General features: G+C 44.6%; 1 protein-coding gene across 1 annotated transcript in view; it reads right to left on the bottom strand.

Moving 5' to 3' along the window:
* The window catches only part of BMPR1B (bone morphogenetic protein receptor type 1B), a 51,920-nt gene that overhangs the window by 9,358 nt on the left and 18,890 nt on the right, over nucleotides 1–23,672 (bottom strand). Inside the window, exons 2-4 of the mRNA XM_088529508.1 lie at nucleotides 11,028–11,187; nucleotides 4,070–4,172; nucleotides 3,315–3,417 (exon numbers count right to left, since the gene is read on the bottom strand). Coding sequence (XP_088385634.1) covers nucleotides 3,315–3,417; nucleotides 4,070–4,172; nucleotides 11,028–11,187 — 366 coding nt within the window. The remainder of the gene's footprint in view (nucleotides 1–3,314; nucleotides 3,418–4,069; nucleotides 4,173–11,027; nucleotides 11,188–23,672) is intronic.

The raw sequence follows: 23,672 nt of genomic DNA, 5'->3' as shown, positions 1-23,672 counted from the left end.
AGACCTTGCCGGGGCACAAAATCCCCATTAGTAATGCTGGGACCTTGCCCTGAAGCGCAGCCCTCTTGGGCCCTGAGTGAAGAATCGATTAGGGAAGGCAAAGCAGGACCTACAGCTCTGGGTCTCAACCTCTTTGATCAAGTGGGACACACAAAAACTACGGTTGTTATCCTAAATCACTTTTATGGACTAGAGTCCTGCCAAACAGCTCGTATTAAAAAAAGCAGTGGCTGCATTTATGCTAGCAGGGAAGCCACTGCAGAGCACGTAGCCCTCAAGAAAGCAGACCACCAGAGGCCAGAGACAAGCACTTGGAGAAGGAAGTATGTGAAGTAACTGGTGGGAAATGCCATGGCACGAAAACTCTTGGTGAAGAGACCTTGTGCTACTGCTCTTTAAAGCTCCAAGTCTTGGCATTTCCGCAGGCAGCAGAGGAGGCCTCTCCATCCCGTGTCCTCCTGGCTCCAGCAGGCCATCCCTGCCGGCTCCTCCAGCCGCAGCACCGTTACCTTGCGGATTTGCAAGGGTAATGAGACACGGAGCCTCCTCGGGGACTCGGCGGGCGCTTTTCCTTTCGAGCTCCGGTTTCGCTGTCCCTTTTGCCCCCAGCTCTTTCTTCTGACCCACAACAGCGATCGCCCACGGAGGCACCTTTTCACGGCGCCGCTCATGTTCCGGGCTGCCCTCACCTGCTCCCGGAGCGCTAACAACATAAACACAAGGCGGGCGGCCAGCGCCCTTGAAAGGGGACCCTGGCACGATGGCTATGAGGGAAACGCGACGCTCGGGGGCTGCTCCTCGCCGAGTCTGTGTGACGCCGACACCCCCCAGGAGGTGCTGGGTGCTCCACCAGCCCTGGCGGGCCGGGGCCGAGGGGAGGGCAGGCTCTCCCCGTGTGGCGAGGGCTGAGGCGGGCGGCCGCGCGCACGCAGGCCCGTCGCGCCCCCGCGCGCCCATCCATCACGAGCGCGGCAGGCCGGCCGGCGGCCAGACACGGTGGCACCAGCGCTCCTGCGCGCGCGGGCTCTAAATCAGCGCAGACGGATCTCCCCCTGCGGCTGCGCTCGGCGCGCTGGGGTTTCCAGGAATATCTTTTATTGTTTAAAATAGAGGTGTTGTATCAGATCCAATTATGATTCTCATTTCCTTAGTAAGACAGATGCACAACTGGAGAGAGGACCTCGTGGTGTCCCTGGGGCACTGCATCCTGCTAGGTCTGCGACTAGGATAAGACCAAAACTTAAGCTTAGCTGTTGCTGCCTTCTTCCACCTCGCTCAATAGAGCCTTGCTGTGGTGTGTGCTAATTCCTCTAGCTCTCATTTGCACGTATGTGGTCCTCCTTTCTTTCCACAGAGAGAGGGCAAAGCCCCCATTCCAGCACATGCCAGGTCTGGAAAAACACTCTCAGGGCACAATTTCTTTGCCTTAGTAGGTGCTACCTTGGTAATTTGCAGTTCAGCAACCTCTGACCTGCAGCTGGATGATCTCCCTAGCCTCTGCGTCCTGTGAGAGATGACCCTGGACATAAGTTCACCAGAAGCAAACTTTCTTCTGTTTTTAAATGCTGAGTAGCATACAATTTTACTCAAGGAATCCTAAAGGTTGCAAGGTTGTTTCTATCAGCTTGTTTTAAAAGTGTTTTTTTTTTTCTTTTTTCCCTCCAGAGCTCACAGTTTATGTTAAATTGGGTTAACAATTCTAATAGTATTCACGTAATTGCACCCTAATTTAAATGTCTTCAGTAGAAGAAATGATCACAGCCACAGTACTGGCAATACTCAACATGCAGTATTTGTACAGGGTTGCAGTGAGGATCTATAGTCCAAACTATGACTTTTCCCTAAGCTTTTACACGAGGACATAGGAGTCCTCGTGTAAATCACAACAGGTTTGCCACTCGGTAGGGCATACATAGTTGCATAAGGCTTTAATGAAGGTGCTAACTTCAGTCCTGTTCAGCCATATTTTATGAAGCAGTTTCTGAAATATATTTCCCCAGCACATTAATGGACAGGATGGTACTATTGCAGGGCTCATTTCAAACAAGAATCTTCAGAATATGTTGAATGAATACATTGCCTTTTGCTTGTCACAATAAATCAGACAACTTTGCAATATGAAGCAGCTAGAGTCCTGTTCCAACACTATAAAATAATTATTTCAACAAATATTCTCTCTGTTGTTTAATGGGTCTGCCACCGCAGTGCCCAAACGATGCTTTATTTACCTGTTATATGCATAGAGCAAACTCAAAAACCTATACAAATAACTTCTGTTGCTAGCAAAAGCTTGTTTTATTGCTTTGGGTGTAAGCAGCAGACAGGACAGTCAGATAGCTAAGAGCTTAGTAAGGCAGATACCTAGTTTTAGACATACTTGCTTGATATTTTTAAACTGTTTTTAATTTGGAATTAACTCAGTCAGAAACATGAAGAAATCATGGCATCATTTTCAAAACTGAAATGACATTTACTGATATACTAACAAAGTGTGAACAAATACTGACTTCCTTTCAGGGCTTCCCTCTCCATCCAAGGAACTTAAAAAAAATAAAATAAATACCTAGCATGTTGGGAGACAAAATTTTATGAGGCTTCACTGACTTAACAGCTTGCTAGCAAATATTTACATATTAGCTTCCACAGACCTGATTCTGCAGGCCATCCATGTGGAATTTCATAGATGTGAGAGGAACTGTTGGCATGCACAAAGTCTCGCTCTGAGTATGCATTCGGGTATCCACTGTCGGTGTGAGAGCGCATTCGAGCACAGATTTGGATTTTCAACCCACCAGAACTGAATGCAACGATTATAGATTTACCTGCAAGTTTGAACTGATTCTTGCAGACTAAACTTCATGGTGGTGACTGTGGCCAAGGCCAAGATTTTACTGTGGGAGAATGCTACTTTTGCTTAGGAATCATCGTTTTTAAAATATACATTTTGCAACATTCAGACAAAATTGTTGTAGTAACTTTCAGGCATAAATAAGACAAGCAACAACCTAATGCAAGTCTTACCTGGAATCCATTAAGTTAATACATTTCCATTTGTTCTCAGACAACAAATTAATAAAATCATTGCATGCCTCTACACTCTATTTTAAGCTATGTCTGGTCTCAGATGTGTCCGACGGAAGTTACTAGGGAGTTATGAACAACAGCCACAACTGACAGACCATTTAATACAGTTGATCTTTCTAATCATGTACTGTTGGTAGGGAGCTTTGCTTTTGGCTTTGCTTCTGTCTGAGCTGCAAAGAGGAACAGCAGGAAAAGACCATTTAGGGGCTGAATTTACCTCTTGCCCTTACCTCTGTTTTTCAGGGGTGGCAGTGTAGGATGAAGATGCTTGTTACAGTAATCTTGACCTGTGCAACATTCAATCGATCTTCTTTGGTGTGGAATGGGAGTGTCCTGCAATCAAAAATGCCACAGAAAATGCAGTAATTACCTGTGCTGCCAAGGGATACTCTCATTCTGGTGCTTGAAAGAAAAGTGTGCTTGACAAGTGGCTTGTGGTCACTAACATACTTCCAGGCTGTGTGGAGCAGGCATTTGTGCCACCTCGAGTATCCTGAAACACTTCATCTAAATCACTAAGAGATGAGTTCATCCCTTTGCTATTTCTGTCGATGCCCTCGTGCTGCAGAAAGGCTCTACTGACTCTAATAGTCTAAGACAGGGCTCTGACAGTTACATATGTGCACGCGTTGGAGTTATGCTATATAAGTAAGTTAACTTGCTTATTCAAAATAGTTTATCAAGACTAATACAAAAATTGCTGTGTGGATTAATTTACCTGTCACGAGAACATGTACTCATGTAAAATCATCCACGCTTAACTGTAGAAAGGGTGAGTGCTTCAGAGCCATCTTGCTCCACTGCCCACACTCTTCCTATTGCTGCAGCAAGATATGCTCTAAAACAGGTGATTGTGGGACTCTAAATGAATGCCCAGCACCAAAAATCCCAAACCCAAGGGAACTGCATGTAAGGCACAAAGGTTGCACTTAACTGAAAGTTGCCAAAAAGTCAAACAAAACCTAGGCAGGAAATGCCTTCTTACCCGGCACTGGAAGTCTGAACCCTCTAATCCCAGACATCCCTTGGTGACTAAATGTCCTCCGGCCTCATCTTCTTCTATTATGGTGAAGCAGTAGCCATCAGTGCTGAGGAGTGGACAGAAAGGATGAATCAGGAGGAAGTTTTTTTTTTTTTTTCTTTTAAACATGAAAAACGTGCTGCTAAAGAGAGTCTAAAATGTTGTTTCCTTGCCATGCACTCCCATCGCAGACGAATCAACATATGTCCTCCAGCAGCATGACAGTACACAAAGAGCTGAAGCACTATGGCACATGTGGAAAAAGACAGGCTGGAAGATGAAGGCGCCCAAGGCAACTTGTTGCAACCCAGTTTCACAAAAAAAGACTTTTCCACGCACAAATGAGGCTGTGCCTCAAAGCTGACACACCTCCCCTCCCAACATTTCTCAGTAATAAGACCGTAATTTTCGGTAATTGCTTATTGACATTACAGTGTTAAGACTTTGGAGACCTATATGACTGCAAGCATCAGCGCTGCAACACCCTCTCCATGAGAATGAAACATGGATACTTATACCATGGGGGAGACCTACAGAAACAAACATTTTTTAGATATTTTGAGATATTAAAAGTAAAGTACTATTAAGGGTGATTTGTGATACCTGTTGTAACCATACTGCAAGCTGCAACACTCTTGTGTATGAGTCCTTGAGTTATCATCAACACCCTTCATAACTGTTTATGTGGCTTATAAGCCTCAAGTGATCCGTAGCGCTTCCGTTTACAAGAACGTGCACGGCCGAGGACAAGTATCCTAACAGATGGTGAGATGGAGCTGGTGATAAATGTCCTTCCTTGATGAAGGTCAAATGCCTGAGCGCTATGGAAAGAGGGGGTGGAGGGCACAAAAAGAGCCGCTGCATTTTGCTGGGACTGCTGCACATGAATTGCTTCGTGCTCTGAGGGGGACATGTAACGTGTAGGAAGCACAAAGCAACTAACTTGCAGGAAGAGGATCCAAAAATAAATTAAAAAATCTTTAATATGAGACACGTAAGTTGCATAAAAATAACATATTCCATTATTTCCCCAGCCATTAACACTGGTCGTTATGTTCAATGAACATGTTTCAGGAGAGAGGACACAAACACAGTTAAAAAAAAGGAAATAGAAAGAAAAGAGGATTAGAAAATTTAAACCCAGCAAAAGTTCCGATGATTTGCTCCTCGTTGGAATGAGAGGAAAGCCTAGCAGAACAGCAGCAGTAAAGACCATGGAGACACAGGAAAAGAGCGGCACTCTTGCACACGGGCTAGCTAAACACAATTTGCAAGTATTAGCTACAGTACAGACAGATGCTGGATAGGATCACGTCAAGCATTTGCTGGGGCATCGTTTCATATTAGTGGTGCAGGGTCTAGCCACAGTAAGCTTATTACCTCAAATAATAATCTATCTCCCATTATTGACTGCTGGGCTTGAAAAGTAACGAGCAGCACAAGACAAATTACTTTCTCGGAGAAGGAAGCACCGACTTCTGCCCTTGCCTGACATGGAGCACACGAGTAGGGCGAGGAGGCGGTAACCACCTCCACCGCGTTGCTCGAGCTCAAGATAGGAGCCACGGGATTGCCAAGAGCAGAGACTGGAAGGAATCCATTAGAGCAGAATATTGTATTAGATTAGATTTTATTTGTTTGCATGGTGCCTTTGATTCAAAGTAATGAGTTCGTTTAACCCAGGGGACAGAGCAACAAAACAATAAATTGCGATCGAGTGAGACGCAAAAATGAACTCCACAGCTAACAGTCCACGGTAAAAATCAAAACAGGCCAGTCTCAAAAGGAAAGATGGAAGCGTAGAGGGAAGAGTCAAATTGTTTCTGTTTGCAGAAGGGGAAGAGAAGCAAGAAAGTTAGCAGTTTCATTTCTTGTCTTATTTTCTGACTTGCTCGGGGACTCTCATTTTTAGCTCATATTTGAAAATTAGATTTAGGATCCCAAGACTCTTTGGTCTCTCCCACATCTAGAAAGAAATTTTATTCCACATCTAGAAAGACAACAAAATTAGACTGCATAGAGCAACAGGGAAGAGTTGTAAAACTCAGGTTTTGTGTGAACACCAGTACAGTAATGAAGGAAAACTGGTAAAACTTTAAAAGGGCCTACAGAGCAAAATAAAAGGGGTACTGTTAGTTTCTATCACTAATGAAAAACAAGTTAGAGAAAAAAGCTGCCACGCGATATGAAAACCTTCTATTCTACTGAAGATTTTACAGGAATTTGGGCAAGAGGTTGAAGGAACTTGTCCAAAAAGTAAGAAGCACCTCTGCTTCCTTCCCACCCGAGCTCTTCTCCAGCTTCAGAGGACACTAGGAGGTGTCAGGGCACCAAGCACCACAAGGAGAGGGCACAGCAGAGCCCTGTGGTCTTACACATGACCCTCCCTCATATCTGCTCACCTCTATTTTTAATACAATGACAAGTTAGAAGCAATTCAGAAAAGTCTGCATCACCTATATGTTCATTTTGGTGATTGCACAAGTAGAAAAATATGTTGCTGATAACACAAAAAGCAATATAAAAGCTAAATTCTCCACTTCCTAGCCAGTTTTTAGTATAGAACAGATGCTGCTTAAACTGTGTAATTTGAATGATGTTTAAAGAAGGAATTCAACTTGATGTCACAAAATACACCCAGGTACACCTGCATTAACCACCTCCTCTTAAGCATTATCTTATTTATCTTATTACAGTATGGCCGGGGAAAATGCTAAAACACGGTTTGGATTGCTCCTGTGCTCAGATTTCGTGGGTCACACACTTGCCAGGAGAGACTTTCTGATGGCCAAGTGAAAATCCAGGAAAAGAGAGGGAGTGTTGAGGGAAATGCCGACAGACGCTGCTGCTCTTGACAGAGACCTTTGCTGGGTGTGAGGAGAGGAAGAGCAGCTCTGCAGCTGCCCTAGCAGCCGTCCTCACCAGACAAGGGCCACATCTCGTGTGGGACGCAGCGCTCGTGCCACCAAAACTTCACTGCTGGTGGCTTCTGGTCCTGCCTTCCATGTGCACTGGGCAGCGAGGCTGGGCAGAAAATAGTTTGTCAAAGTGGTGGTGCTTCCATCATTTAGTGCCTGTGACAAACAGGATGGTTAAATAACCTGATGAAAAGATTTCTCATCTTTAAGACTATCTGCAGTTAAATCTAAATGAGTGTATATTTTTGGCCACGCCTGCTGTGCACAGTTTTGGCTGTGGTAGCAGGATGAGCTACACCACCTTTACATTTCCATCCTAAGGGGTGTGAGAAGCACTGACTTGACACTCTTAAAAAATGAGCAAAAAACACTAGGCTATGTTAGGTACAGAAACCTGGAAGCTCATACAGTTGTGTAAAGTCTGCCTGAATTAACCTAATTGAAAAATTGGCTTAGACTCCTGATTTGTGTCCAATTCATATGTTTTGTCACATCCTTCACCCACAGAAGATGATGAAGGCCAAACTTAGCAGAACCTTCTCTTTGGATACTGTCCATAAAACAGAGAGCCTTGATAAATGCATTCAGTGCAGGCTCGTTCTCCACCTCCCCCTCGAAATATCCTAAGCAGCTGTGCATCAAAGGAGGAGCCTGAAACATGTCAAGAGCATCATGCAGCTGTTGAACCAAATCCACCTTCACATGTGCATGCAGCTATCTGGAAGGCAACACGGCGAGAACAGATGTGAGGAGGCAAAGGTGGCTTAGAGTGGCCCAAAGCTTGTGGCCACACAAGTCTCCAGCTTGTGTCTCCAGGATGGGGCCAGACCATTTTCAGCGTGGCCAGTGACAGGACAAGAGGCAACGGGCACAAACTGAGACACGGGCAGTTTGGTCTGAGGACGTGGAAGAAGCCCGTGTGGCACAGCCCTGTTTGCCCGCACCAGCCCTGTCGAGCAGGTGCCCCTGCTTTTGGTGGCCAGCACACGGATGGGCTCAACCACTGCTTCTGCAGGGCTGGGGGACATCAGCCACGTACATTTTGTGCTAGGGTACCTTAGTATGGGGCATACAAACCTCAAAAACCTGCCAGGATCCGATTTTTTAATCATCTTTCAGAAACAAACAGAACACCTTAAATCCCAGCAGATTCAGGACTAAACTCCTCTTTAACTGATCTATGCAGATAGGACTTGGGAAAAATGTACTAACTGCCTTCAATAATTCATACAGGTTATGCCTAGTCTTCTTTTAAAACTAAAAAGCATTTCCTATACCACACACACACGTACGCACCTCGCTCAATGCGGGCAATGTTTTCAGTAGGGTCGCGCTGTAAAGAATGCTTTAACTGGAGCATTTACTACCATTTAATATTGAAATAGCAAACAACGTGCATTTGAAACTGTGGTGCTATCCTTAGCTTACTCGAGCATTGCGGAACTTATGCAGCAGTATAAGGAAAGGGGGAATCTGTACACGAACGGAGCAGGATTTGAAACAGATGTGGCTAAGAATATTGACTTTAAACATCTAAAAATGCAATTATGGGGCGGATTTTAAATGGCCACCAGATGTCCTCATTTTTATAAAAAACACTGAGCCTGCTAATGCTGCAGCCTGCACCCACGCCCTCCCAAACACGTGCACGGGTGGGCCGAAGCCAGCGGGAGAGCGGGCTGCGTTTTCATGAGGCACTCCTAGTGCTGGCTGCTACGGGACTGCCTATGCCAGAGTCCTTCGGTCTTTTAAAAGCTTTTAGGGACTGCATGCAGGGGAGGAAGGTGATTAACACAATAGCTTTTAATCTGAAGCAGCTTAGCTGTCCTTCAGACAGATGCTGTGCAATCGCTGCTGTTTGCACTTCGGCATGGCCAAGCTGCTTCTGCAGAGAGGTTAAATGAGAACTCCAGATTGCTTTAAACTTGTGCCAAGAGTCAATCAGGCTCTGCTGAAATAGGAAAATAACAAGCTGATTAGTATGATGATCCCAAAATAGAAGGGGGACGAGCAGTCCATGCTTACCTGAGGGGTCTGAGCCAAATCTTTTAAACCTGGGCTCAATGCAGCTAGGTATCTGGAAACCTACAACTACTCCTCACCAAAATTAGAGTTAGGACCCCCTTCACACCATAAGCTCCTTTTATACTTTTATCTTTAATGCCAATTACATAGTACGGGATTCAAGCCAAAATAGGAGACCAAGAGAGCTGAGCAAACGCAGGAAAAACAGGGGCTGCTGTAGCTTGCACTCAGCTGCAGCTCTCATGCATGAAGGCAAGGGAAGCTACTGCAGGAACCACCACCAGCCTGGAAAGGATTGCAAAGGTGGAGTATGGGTATTTAGTGCAAGTTTTTGCTCTTCTCTAAGCTCTGAAGCAGTTTTTTTTTTTTTTTTTTTTTTGCTTATACTCTGCTCCTTGAGGAGGAGATGGTGCTAGGATGACAGCAACAGGCTGGGAAAAGAGCAGTAAGTTTGGGCAAAATGCTAGTCTTACGACTTTGCTCCACTTTTCCCTGAGCTAGAAAGTGAATAACAGTTTGATGGGTAAATTCCGGATTTCCAGATGAGGCTGGTGTAACCACAGAAGTGGTTACAATTTTTCATTTTGCTACTTAACTGCTTGCATATGCCTATCCTTGGGCACCAACAGTTAAAAACAGATTTGGTTTCTGATACTGCATGGGGAATGTGAAGAGATTAGATATTTTTTAAAAAAGCATCACAGTGAAGGAAACTGCACAAATCCTTTTTTAACAGGACATTTGCTCATAGTTCTCAACCACCTTAAATACACTTATCGCTGATGACATCTGTGAAGCACTGTTTGACAGCAGGTCTTGCCAAGCTGGGGTATAAACCTTGTTCAGTGGGTTCACTAACACGATCCCTTTGGGTTTTCCAAATTGTGGATGAAGTATCACCTGTAGCTTCCATAGGTGCACGTGTGAAACTGCACGTGTGCAAGCAGCCCCTCTTGCTGGGCACAAACGGGAAGCAGCCCATTCCCACAGCAGGGGAGCTCCAAACTGGTGGCCAAGTGGGGCTTCCACAGCTTGGCAAGAGAACTGCCCTGTAGGAGCTGCTTGGTCACTGCATAGCTAGAGCTTCGGTCTGAAGGAGGAGTGCAACTATTCACAGCTATCATCTAAACGGACATGATTCAGTGAATCTACAGGCTGAGAAGAACGAAATTAGACCGTGAAACACCACCAAAACCCAACAAAGTCATCCACTTCTTCACAATCTCACGGTTTTGTGACCTTTTTCAACACACCGCCTGGAAGAAGTAGCCAGCACAGGTAAAATAGTAGCCTGGCTCACCTCAAACAGAACCGCCTTCCCAGCCAGCACGTCCAGCTGGGCAAATACACCTGTGTTGTGCTTGTGGCATACCCAGATCCCCCCTAACTGTAGCAGCTCATGGTAAATACCCCCGGGATTTAAATGCCCTAAACCAGCAGAAAGTGCGGCCCTTGAGGAAACAGAACTGAACACAAGTGAGAAGTTTACTTTAACCAAGCAGTGAAATACAAGGAAGACTACTCCTAAGAAAATATTTAACTTTTCCTCAAGAAATATTTTTCCTTTTTATCACAGAGACAAGAAAAAATTAGCATCTTGAAAGGCCTTAAAAAGGTAGTTCAGCCGTAGTAAAGATGAATGGAACAGGTTTCTTGCAATAGTTCCAAAGAGTGATTGCAAATTTATAAGTATTCACAATTGTGTACATCCCCATTAATCCTCTTATTAACTACACAGACATTTTAAAAACATACTCCTACCTCCTGAATATTTCATACGTGAAAAGCTTTCAGGGTGTGAATATCCAACAGAAATATAAATGCATAGCTGACATGCCCAAGCAGAAGTCATCTCTGACTTCTAGACACAGTGTACAAACAACTCCCCCTTATATTGTACGCTAAAACAAATGGCAACACCCAACTCGAGGCACCCCCGGGCCGCCCCGTGCTCCTCGCGAATGATTTATCCCACTAACCTGCAGGTGCTGTTGACTGAGTCCTCAGGGCAGTGGTGGTGGCACTGGCAGGACAGCTTCTTCTGTGGAGGGGCAGGCGCTGTGCTCTCGCTGTCCTCTCTCCTGCTCTCCATGCTCAGCTTGCCAGAGCTTCGCAAGGGCATGTTGTCCAGAAAACTGCCTGGAAACACAACGAGGGGGAAAAAGAGACACTGCTAGGGCTGCAAGACTCGGCCAAGGCTTTCAAACAATTCCACCCATCAAAGCCGGGGTGGGTGCTCTGCACCCAGTAAGCTGAAGTGGGTATATCTGTTAAAGATCAGCTTTCAGCAGGAGCCTCTGAAATGGTCACCATGGTGTTTGGGGCTTATCGGGCCTCAGTGACACGAGATGGAAGGTGCTGATGTTCGCGCTCTGCCGAGAGGCTGTGCTTTGCCGAGCGCAGCTTTGCTCCTATTGGACTAGTGGGTCAGCTCCTTGGTTACACCTTTGCACTTTCTTTGTCTTTATACTTGGCACGCATCTATATCCACTGAACCCTATAAAACAGAGTGGAATTTACAGTGCTTAAGACGGAGCAGAACACAAGGCATAAAACTGAACAAAGGTTTAAAAGAAAGTCGTGTTTCTTCAAGTTCTAAATCTCTGCAGAGGCACCTTGTCACTGAAGTTAATGGGCATTACTTGGGAAACAAGGGAAAAATAGTTCATTTATAAATATACAAAACACTTTCCATAAACACAAAGTAAAAGGCTAGAATGTGTCTTAGAATGAACAATGCTGAAATATGGAGGTGATTAGTTCTTCTAAAAATACCAGAGCGCTGGATCTCCATGGAGTTGGTGGGGTAGAGCTGGGATGTTGCTGATGGGCTAGGAGCCCTTTAAGCCACTTGCTTTTTATCCCCGCCAGCTCTGCTCATAAATATCAGCTTTCAGTGCCTGTGAATATTTTAAGCCTCAAAGACAAAAATGAGATCAGCATGCAAAGCTTCAACGGGCAGTTTTGCGCTCGCCGTTAGCTTGGCTTCCCTGCAGGAAACCTTAGAAAATGGTCCCTTGCAAGCAGCTCTCTGCAACAGGGTAGCTGAGGAACAGGCTGGAAATTCTTGACTTGCACTGTTAGGAATAATTTGCGTCAGTTTTTGCGGTCTAGCTCCTGGTGTTTTGGCTCTAACGTCTCCCCCAGCCCTCCATCATTATGGTCCTTCCATTCCTGTTTTATCAATATGACATGATGCAATATTCCTTGCAAAAGATAAAATACCACCGTGATCCGTATGAAGCACAAAACTCAGGGAAACAGCTTTTATGCAATAGACACGAGTAACATTTACGCAACCGAAAACTTCCCTCAGCACCTACATGTCCCATTAAAACCAGCTGGTGTTTTGGTAGCTCAGATGAACCCCTGTGAGTCAGACCAGAAAAATTAGTTATAAATCATAGACTTGTAACCCTTATGCCCAGTGTCAAAAAATTCTTTGGGTGCAGGTAAACAACTGGCTGTAAAGTCCCTCAGTTTCTTTAATAACCTTGGCAAAGCCAGACCTGAGCACGCAGGGTCACACAATGTGCAGTGAATAAACAGGTATACAATGCTATCATTCAAGGTGCAGTAGGCTCTTAAAACGAGGAAAAACACATCACGATCTTTCTCCTTCTCTAATAGGATTATGGCATTTTAAAACCCAGCCTGTGTTGAACAAATTAGCATCAACAGATGTTTGCTCTCTAGGTCACAGGATTAGAGATTATTAAATAAATTCTTTGAACTGGCATTTTTTCTGTTCTACAGGACCCCCACGGGATGGGGAATATTCAAGTACTTGAAATACTCCTATCAGATTTCCACATTTCTAGCTTGTGAGGCAACAGGGTTAAAATACTGATATGGAGTGAAACAGTATGCTCCACCTTCCACTTCCAGGACTTTTTCTATGAGTTATCTCCAACTCCAGCTCCCCTGCAAGCTGCTGGTGCTACGCTGATCACTGAGCCTGCTAACATACGAGAACGAGTCTTCTCTAGACCATCCCACATCAGGAGGCTCCAAAAAAACAAGACCTTGATCAGCCTGCGCCAGGGATCCCTTATTTGTCCCTAGCAAAGAAAACCATACCACTGTAACTCCACGGGAGCATCACTACCCAAAAGACAGGCAAACTTCGTTAGACATTGTCTACTAAAATCATTACAATTTAGAACTATTCATACCAGGTGTAAAATGCACCTGGGTGGCCAGCAAAAACGACAAGCACTCACACTTGCTGCCATGCTGTGACAAGGATACACTGGCCACGTAGCCCCAGCTCTCCGTAGGGGTTAGAAGCCCTCTGGCCTTGCAAACCCTCTCAGACTATGTCCTGGTGAACAACAGGAACATCACCCATAAACGTTCCTTCTACCTTGACCGGCCTAGATGCCCAAAAATTTTGATCTGGAGAGACCATCTTTCCAAACACGCTCAGTTCTCGTGCTCTCTGCCGCGCTGCCAACAAGGACCTCAACCCTTGCCAGCTGTAGCAGTGGCTGTGTGATTAGGACAGGAACTTCTCCACGAGCATCTGGCCACACACAAGTAATGCCATGAGATGGTAACGACTTTCGGGTGCTCCTCGGATTCAGCAAGTCCAGTAACATAGGAGGTGAAGAGCTCTGTATTCTCTTACACTCTTCCAAATCTTAAACCAATCCTATTCCCAGAGGGTGAATAATTAGCAAGAGATGTCTCACAACAGATTGACTTATGTGCTCTCTATGCCGTCAGAAAAAATGGATTTCTCCATGATCTTGCACGGGTCTGGCAAGAGCAGAAGTCACTTACTCCTTATTGAAACAGATCCCAAGGGCCACAAGTAAGTATGTCAGGAAAAGATTATCAGATTGCCTCTTTCTACATGGAGTATTTAAAGCTTCATGCCCAGTAGCATCCACTCATGTTTTCCCTTGCTAACAAAACGTTTGTTTAGCTACAGCATCCCCTGGAAGTAAGAGTTGTTTACTGCTTCAGGGAAGGTCTACCTAGGAAATTCTGTGCACATGAGAGCATCCCTTCTACTGCTGCGCTCGCTGCTCAAGTTAAATGCATTTGCACACAAATATTTTAAAAATTAAAATATAAATTTCCTCTTTGAGTCAGAATGTAGTGGGAATCTAGTCAACAAGACAAAACTGGCCAACTGCAATTCTAAAACACAAATTAGATTAACTCTATGTGACCTGTCCAATTATTATGCTTTTCAGCAAATCATAATTTTAGAAAATATGAAACTATCACATAACACCCTGCTAGCGTTTCCTATGGCACACCATAAGCTACAGCCTGACACCTTCCCACCAGGCCAGTGTTATACCACTGGCATGATTGCTTTAAGAGAAAGGGAAATAACTGCTAACTGAACTGTATTTTACAGCCAACAGATAAAACGAATTTCCATGGGATACTTTTTTGGCAAATAGTCAGCAATGAAAACACAGCATACTTAAAATGTTGAAATAAATTAGACCACTTAACTCGGACTGATCTACTGTATAAAATAGTCAAGAGGTAACAGTAAACCATTTTTTATTGGTGACAATCATAGACTAGAAAGGGGAAGAAAAAAGGGATCAGGACAGTTTGCAGAATATACAAGGTTGCCATAAAGTGGAAGGAAAGGTCAGATGCCATAACCTGCAGTTTTTTTTTTTTTTTTTTTTTTTGATATAAAAATGCAGTAAACCTGGCATAAAGCCTCAGAAAATGAGCATGTTTTCCTGCCCAGTGAATGGCTGTAGAGAACCAATGAGCCCAGAATGAAGTTGGTATCAAGTGATGTTTGACAGTAGTCTTAACCTCATCTACTGTAAAAATAGGCATACTTGTGGAAAAGGAGCATTGCTGGGTTTATGTTGCATCAGCAGCTTCATTTCCATCCTTGCTGTACACCAAAGCACATAAGACCTTAATTGAAACTCACCCACTGCTCCTTCTCGTTCATGTATTTCACATTTTGGGGGTGGTTTTGCTTTGTAATCCTTCATTGGCAGCGTGACTCAATCTGGAGTCATTTTGATCGTTGTCGAGGTAGTTTTCATACTGTAAATGTTTCTGCCCATTTTCACAGACTTGCTACTGGATGCTCATGTAATTAGATGCACTAACTTAAATAATCTAGTTCTCATAAAACGCTTTCCCGGTTAGTTTGAAAAGGGTAAGTTCCCTTCCCCCCGCAATATCTGTTTAAACCATCTTAATCACACTTAGCTAATTTAGCTAATAAAGCCAAGTTCTGCATGGAATGTGACAAAACCATTTAGACAAGACCCTTCAAATTAACACGCATGCCATATTACTTGCAACTTAAAAATGCAGAGGCAGCTTTGGTGTCACAGCCCATAGAGAGCGCACATGTGATTTGCTGTCCACCTTTACACCATTATTTGAGCATTACTTTTTCCTGCTTTCTCCTCTTTTCTGCTCTCCACACTTAATGTTTTCCATACTCTTCATGTGGGGGGGAAAAAATGTCTGGTTTCTCTTACAACATGGGATTCTCTATCAAGAGATGATAAAAGAAGGCACCAAAGACTTTGTATCTTCCTGTGAATATTTTAGAAAGTATTTTAGCCTAGTATTTAGTATCTAGTATCTTAGACACAGCAAAGGAAGCCTCCCCATAACATGAACACAGCTGAGATGAGCAGCACCTCTGGGTTAAACACCCTTTTATGCAAAGCACTGTAAATAATTCCTACAAGTGTCAGAACTCTCACTTCACAGTCTCTCCTCATTTGGCTCCAACTGCGGATGCTTCATGCAGACTGAAAAGGATTTTCGATGTAAATCACTTGTACCTTTTCACTCATCTCTGCAAATGCATTGCATCAGCCTTGCTGGACATAAATTAAAGTATTTTGATACCCTGGTCTCTTTAGAAAGCCCACATTTTAAATAAATTGATAAGTAGCATGTGTTGGAGTTATCTATGCCATATTCTTTTCTGAATTACTCTCATGCATTTCAGAATGAACAAAAGCTTGGCAAAAACTTGCAAAAAGCACTACTGTTTAATACACAAAAATGGATACACCGGACCAAAAATAAAATAAAAACACTGAAATACCAACATTTCATGAACACTGAGACCTAAAGTCTCATTTGAGAGATCAAATTGGTTCAAATTGGAAGAAATAAAAAGGCTTCTGAGCAGTATAACATGGCACTTTGAGCAGCCTCAAGTTTTCAAAAAAAACCTAATAATTCCTTATGACAGAAAACAAAATTAACCATCTCAGTAAAAACGCTGAAGCAGATTTTTTTAAAGGTAACTTATCTGCTTGCACTATAGTAGATTTGCTGTATTTTCAGCTCGGTTTAAGGAGCAAACTACTATATAATTTACAAACTCCTTTAGTTCCAAAAGATAAGTTGTTCCCTCCTCCATAAGAGGGAATTAAATGACACAGACATTGCACTTAACACGAGCAAAACTAACACAGCTGTCGAATGGCACAAGCAAAGCTATATGTTAATGGCAAATATACAAGTATCTTATGCATATAGATAGATATATGCATTTTGTTTCACATCTGGTTTGCCGATTAGCTTATCAAATACTTCCCAAATCACTGATTTCTATCAGCTCCCCTCTCACCTGTCCAGCAGGGCAGATTAGCATGTTGTGATCGTTCATTTCATGGGTAGATGCCACCAGCAGCCCCAAATCACAATCATTTACGACACTCTCCGTTCCCTCATCTCAGCTGCTGAACGAGCCGCACGAGGATGGGGAGGAATGTGACTTCCCCGGGGCAAATGCCGCTCTGCCAGGTGCCCAGGCCAGCCGGTGTTTCCCATCGGCCCAGCTCAACACAGGGATGCCTCCTCCTCAGCACGGGGCACAGCAGCATTTTCACTCCCACAGCTGAAGGAACAAAGTTGGTTGAAACACCTGTAAGAACCTGGGGCCCGTGTGGACTCTTGTCCACTACCTGTCCCTACAAAACTCAGGCCTCGTAAGGCAAAGCAAGAAACGACCTTCTGGACAGATGCGATAAAACTGGTCTCTTTCTGAGCCCCGCCTGAGACAGAATAAGCTTGGCTTTACTATTTGAGGGTTTTCTCCGTTCATTAGCATTTAAAAGCTACAGTGCAGATGCCACATTTTAAAAGCATTATTAACATACATCACCGCAGTACCTGGAGAGAAGTGGTAAAGGCTAAAACCCGTCCCAGCTCTAGGACAGATCCCCAAAACACAAGCATGGCAGCAAAGTGAGCATGACCACCACTACTAAAATCTATACTTCTTCCATTAAAAAACTTCAAGGGCAAAGACTAATAAAAAAAAGCACATTTGAGGAAGGGAAAATATACCCTTTTGAATTCATTGTCGGGCTAGAAATCTCTCCTCTCTCTGTCTCTCTCTGCTCCAGGCCAGGAAGCAGTAACTTCTCGGGATGCTGTCACTGCCCTGCCCCGCGCACCTCGCTGTTTGCTGCAGCTCTAGGAAGCACGAGGTGCGTGGCCGGCTCCAAGGGGAAACCCCACGCGTGCCCGCCAAGGAACCGGCTCCCGACGCGGGGCCGGAGCCGGGGGGAGAGCCGGGCAGCGCCACAAGCTGCCTCCGCGGCCGCGCGCTCCCCTCGCTGACCCCACGCCAGAGCCCCGCTCCGCCTGCGACGCCGCTTTGCAAGAGAGGAGAGAAAAACAGACAGCAAAGCCAAGCGCGCGCTCCGCTCGCTCTACTCACGTCTGCCGGCGCGGAGGGTGCTGCGAGGAGGCCGGGGCTCCGCGGGCGGCCGCTTAATCCCGCACCTGGGACGAGTTACTGGGCGGTCATTGGGCTGCTCACGCGCCTCAGCCGCCGGCCCCGCCGCGCGCCCGCTCGCCGCGCGCTGCCCAGCGCTGCTATCCCAGCCCGGGCTGCGCAGGACGCGACAGGAAAGGGGACAGAGGAAGAAACCCCCGGAATCATAAATAAAATGAGGGCTCTGAGCGATGCAGAGCTTGCCACTGCTTCCAGGAGCATCAAAGCAGGGGGGTTGCAAGGTTTAAATGAGGTGGCATCCAAACAGTGATGTTTTCCAGGGAGAAAAGGCCACCAAAGATGCTTGAAAGTTGCCACCAGGTGCCACCAGGACACACTTTTTTTTTTTCTTTTTTTGGGGGGGGGGGCGTGACAATAGATCACAAAATAGGAAGGAACCTTTGGGAAAACTACATACAAAGTAGAGGAAAATCCTGTCCCTCGTTGGATAGGTATTTAGCTCCAAGGTAGAGACGCTACAGCTGAGTGTGATTAGTTAACCTGATACTTGTCCTACAGATGTAACTGTTAAACACTGCCCCTAATTGCACAGGTATGTAATGAAACAATATATAACAAAGCATACGAAAGAAAAAAAGTATTTTTGCACATTCTTGAAATAATTGAGTTAGACTATAAATCTATGTGTCTATACATAGATCTATATTCCAGATAACATGGTCATTTTATCTACCACACACTCCTTAACACACCAATTAGCACCTCTCCTTTCCAAGCTCATATACAGCTGCAGCTGATCTACAGCTGCTGCTACTGATCAACTTTCCTCTCTCTGATCCTCAGTGGAGAACATCAGATCTGATCCAACTCCAGGTTTAGAAACAAGAAATTGAATTATAGATACGTGCACGTTCAAAAATTATGTATTCAGTTTCTCGTTGGAAAGTTCACTGCTGTTATTTACCAAAGGGACGATTTCCCACAAATCAGTTTGTGTATTTTTTAAGGAAAAGTAGCTGTTTTAGAGGAGCTAACATTCCTATGAGAAAATGCTCAAAGCCAATGTGGAACCATAGGGAGTCTTAACTGATGCAGTGTGGGAGGGCCACCTCTTCACGATGCTGAGGGAAACCAGGAGGGATTCCTAGGGCAACTGGACAAGGATGGGAATCTGGATATTCAAGTTGATCTACAGAGAGAGGTTTTTCTGGGGGAGGGATTCTTCTCATCTTGGGCAACCACTGGAGAAGGAGGCCGCCTCGCATGACAGCATGTAAGCTGAAGCATAAACAACTCTCCATATATTTTAATGTATTATTTCTACATATTATTTCAAGAAATATATGTAAGTATTTCTTGAGCTATAAGAATGAACTGTATACATCTCTTGAACTAGAAACACCTTTAGTGTACAGTTCCCCTTACAGGTCACTCACCTAAATGTTTTTGTTCTATTTGTTTTCCAAGCAGGGGATTAGATGGCTGCAAAGATCAGGAGTTAGGTATGGAGTCTGCATTCTGTATCGCCAGTTAAAATCCACAGAGCCAACAAAAACTGCCTGTTTGTTGCCTATTGTAAACCAGGATGTTGTCTTAGCAGAAATTCTTGAAGGCTGATACCTAACAACACTCAAAACTGCAATTTCTACTATATACTCTTCTTCCAGGGGGTCTCAGCAAGCAAAAGATGTCAGCTAAAAGATCATATAGACAAGTGGGTGGAAGTATAGGCGACTATCAGTACTGGAGACCACAGGGCTGCTGCTCACGCCACGTAAATCTTGTGGGTAAACAGGCTACTTCTGTTCTGGAGGTGAATAACCACACAGCATTTCTTACGTAAGTCTACTCCTTTTTTCTTTCTTTTCCCTCTCTCTCTTTCCTAAGGCATGCACTTAACTCTATTCCAAAGTAAAACCTACCACCTACGTACAGGAACCAAGCCAAAGGACTTGTCAGGAAAACATAAAAAAAGCATCTTACTTTCATTAATGCATTAAAATGTCATTAAGAAACCGAGCACAAAATGCAGTAATTGCCAGCTGCCTAATTATTTTCCCATCCTCTCTCGGCTCGCAACACAATGAGCCTCCTCCAGGCTCGCTGCCAGCAGCGCTGGGAACATTAAAAAATATCCCCAATTTCTGCAGAGATGTGGTGAAACGCGCGCGGATGGCCAAAACCGAGCCCGAAGCAAGAGCAAACTGCTGCTATTTGCTTGGGGGCAGGAGGGAAGCGAGACCACCGCGCGCCGGCCCTTCATCCCTAGGGCTGCAGCCGCGCTCGTCCAGCAACAGTTCAGCGCTGGGAGGTTAGAGGTGGCCGAGGACAAATTTCGGCTCCCAATTAACACCAGCGAGCCCCAAAGCCTTGTCTAGTAGGCGCCACCACATCCAAACTATCCTCCCGTCGCACAGGGCCCTTGCTCTCTGCCGGGTTCAGTGTCTCCTTCCCTGCTCCGCAGTGTAAGCAGAGGGATCATTAGTTATGACTGGCAGAGCCCAGCAGATAATGTTGACTCTTATTTCAGGAACTATTAAGCTATAAACACTGCTCTGAAAGCCATTTATCTGCATTTTAAGATAAACAGAGAAGCTACTCAATTAGGCAGATTGCAAGAAATAAGCTATAGATGCCAAAGTGAGTGACTTTTAAATTCCGAAAAGGAAAAATCTGTGCGTTTAATAAGCACAAATTTATACCACGAAATTACTGACAGAGAAGTTCATAAGCAAAGTAGCTTAACCGCTCTGAGATATCTGATAAAGATGTACAAATCAAGCTGTAATTACCAAGCAGTTAGTTAATTCCAAGCTATGCAAATTGCAGGCACTTACGCTTACAAGTTACCACCGCAGATGTCAATTTTGAAGTATAACATTATAGTATAGATGTCTATGTAGAACTGTATTTATACTTTATCTCCCCATCACTGTAATTTGAAAATGAGATGCTATCACAGGCCTCTGTGAAGGAGACAAATGCTCAACCTGTCATGCCTGAATCCGCACTCGCTAAGGAGCACATTCCTCCTGCTAGGCACTCGGCTAGGAAATTATTTTCCTGAGCCTGGGCACCTAACCAAAATTCTTACTGGATACTATTTATCTATTTGGGCCTATTGCTGAGATCTTTAGGAAACTAGTTTAGTAGAACTGTAAGGAAAAAAAGAAAAATCACTAAGCAGAGTACTCACGGAAGAGATTTCAGTGTCCTTCAGAAAGATGTGAAATACACGGCATTCTAAGTGCTGATTTTCTTTCCCCCCTCCCCTTTGGTCACAAAAACTACAAACCTGCTCTTTCCTTGCCCTTGCAGATGTCGGGGCTTTTCGAGGCCGCTCTGAGGTCGGCGGAGGGAGCACCGCAGGTGCGAGCGTGTCGGGAGCTGGGAGCCAGCGAGGCCGCGCTGGAATCCGATCCTGCCCCCCACATTCCTGCCGGCATTATGAGCGCTCCCTGGAGGAATATTACCCTAATGCGGACTAATTTTCCGCCAACAACGCCAACCTCATTAAACCTCCTCTTTATCAGCATTGTTCAAAGCAGTTTTTCTGGTAATATTGAACTCCCTTATGCACATCTAAAAAGAAAAGAAAATCCTTTTATGTTCTCTCCAGTATCGTTGCTCCCATTCAGGCCCACTGGTGAGACACAATAGGTTCAATAAAAATATTCGGTTTCATCTTAGGGCAGTCATGTCCTAAAAACCACGATGCAGAGATCAAGAGAGAGGCTGAGCACCCGAGAGTGCAGAGTACGGAGCAAAAGAGGTTGGACAGGTTGATAGGAGTGACTCGTCCCAGCTAGCGGGCAAGCCCAAGGGCACAGCCGGACAGCTTCCCCACACAAAGCAGGTGTTTCCCAGGGCTTCTGTGAGCTCCTGAGGAGATCCTGCATCCCTCCCTAGACAAATCCCTTTGCCTGCAGTGGGATCACGCAGGTCGAGTTCTCTTACTGTGAATATCCACTGTCATGGATGATTTCAAAATGATTTCAGAGTTTCCATGGCACGATGTAAAAACGAGGTTATGGAAACCAAAAGTAGATTCTGTTCCCAAAGTGATGGTTAACTAAGCACACGAACCCCATGGGATGCATCTCGCCCATCTGCACGTCGTGGATGCTGTTATAATTCTTGCACAAGTGCTCCTGGTTTGCAGAGGAAAATCATTATCAAAGGATTGGCACAAAACCCCATGCACAGGCGTTCCTCATTCCCAACGGCCTTGAACACTCTGCAGCTCCCCGTGTGGCGCAGGAGAACAAAACCCAGGGAAGAGGCACGGCCAGAGGATCTCTGCCCATCCTCAGCACGCACTCCAGTGACAATCCAGGAGTGATCCCTCCAGTGCTACTGTGAGCTGCCTTTTTCTGAGCACAACATTAGACCAAACAGTGCTTCGCCTTCCACAGATTTCTCTGCCTGTTGCTCAATGTACAAAACAGCTAAGAGAATTTGTCGGGAATAAGTCCTGGGAAAAGGAAACACATGAGAGAAAGCAAAGCAGGCACCAACCGTCCTTGCTCAGCAGTTCACCTTAAAGCAGGGTTTTTTGAAGGAAGAAAAATTGTAAATAACCCACAAAGGCTTCAAATTAGGGGAATACAACACAAAATGAAATAATCCAAATTCTGGAAGTACTCCCCATGTGGAAAGGGGGCATTGTGCGACACGATAGCGTCCACAGGGCAGTATAAAAACGAGAGCGCGGGTGCCCCGACTGCCCTTGCAGGTAGCTCGGCTGCCCGCATGGCGCACGCTGCGGGCAGAACGGCGCCGCGGGCCCTCCCAAAAACACTGTCTGCTTATAATATTTACACCGTCTAAAGCAAAGCAACGCTTCCCGCGATTTATTCATCTTTCCCTCAAATCGCCATCTCTGCTTTCATATTTTAAATGCCTGTTTTCTCTCAGCCTACTTGCCTCCAGAATGTTTTATGCACTTAAAAACTCTTCTGTCCTGTTCTTCTCCACGATTTTTTTAAAATAAACTAAACAAGTTTCTTTTCAAAACTTCATTCTCGCCCTTCACTCCCCATCTATCTGCTCGCCCTTTTCCTACTCCCAGCCCCTCGCTCTTCTTGCTCCCCACGTAAAACTTCCCCCACTACTTCATCTTTTCCCCCTTTGCTCTTTCCCTTGTTTTCATCCTCATTTCCAACATGATTTCTGCCAAACCCATCCAAACCCTGCTCCTCCTTCCTGTGGCTTGGGGCACCTGTCCCCCTCTCTCACCCCTGGCTAAAAGCACATGCAATGCTCGTATGAAATAAAAATCAAAATCAGGTTTATTTTTCTTTCCCTTTTCTTCTTTTTAGCTATTTACAAAGATGGAAATTGTCATCCAACTGAGGTTTCATTTTTCTCAACTGCAGTCAATCTCTAAAAATACTCCAAGTAATAAGAACTAGAGGCCTGCAGCAAGTATGTGTTTCATGCTGAGATGCTGTGTAATTTCAGAGAGAAAGAAAAATATTTTCCCAAGCTTTTAACTTTTCATTTGTATAAAGTAGTTTATTTTATAGCTAGGTAAAGATGTTAAATTAACCTTCTTCATTAGTGCAATGTACTGTAGCTTACTATAAATACCGTTAGCATAACTAAATGCGTGAATTGTGCAACATTTTCCATCAGAATATATAAGCGAATAGATGCCAAATATAGGGCAAAAAAATATAATAACAAGTTCGCTTTCTTCTATAAAATAGTGGAATTCTTGAAGAATGTGTTGGTGGTCAAATCTCTGACAAGTAAGAGGTTGTTTCTGTGCTACACAGCCTCGTTATTGGCGTGATCAGCCCTCACTAAGGAAAGAGTATTTGGGTATTTTGTAAAAATGCACTGGGAATATTATTTTCTAGGAAAAAAATAAAAATAAAAAAGCCACCTAAAATATAGTCCAGGCCTC

Source organism: Tinamus guttatus, unplaced genomic scaffold (genome assembly GCF_059628265.1).
Source record: "Tinamus guttatus ecotype Peru unplaced genomic scaffold, ASM5962826v1 Tinamus_guttatus_pri_ptg000028l, whole genome shotgun sequence".
In the NCBI taxonomy this organism is placed as follows: domain Eukaryota; kingdom Metazoa; phylum Chordata; class Aves; order Tinamiformes; family Tinamidae; genus Tinamus; species Tinamus guttatus.
This window is presented reverse-complemented; position numbering and strand designations above follow the sequence as displayed.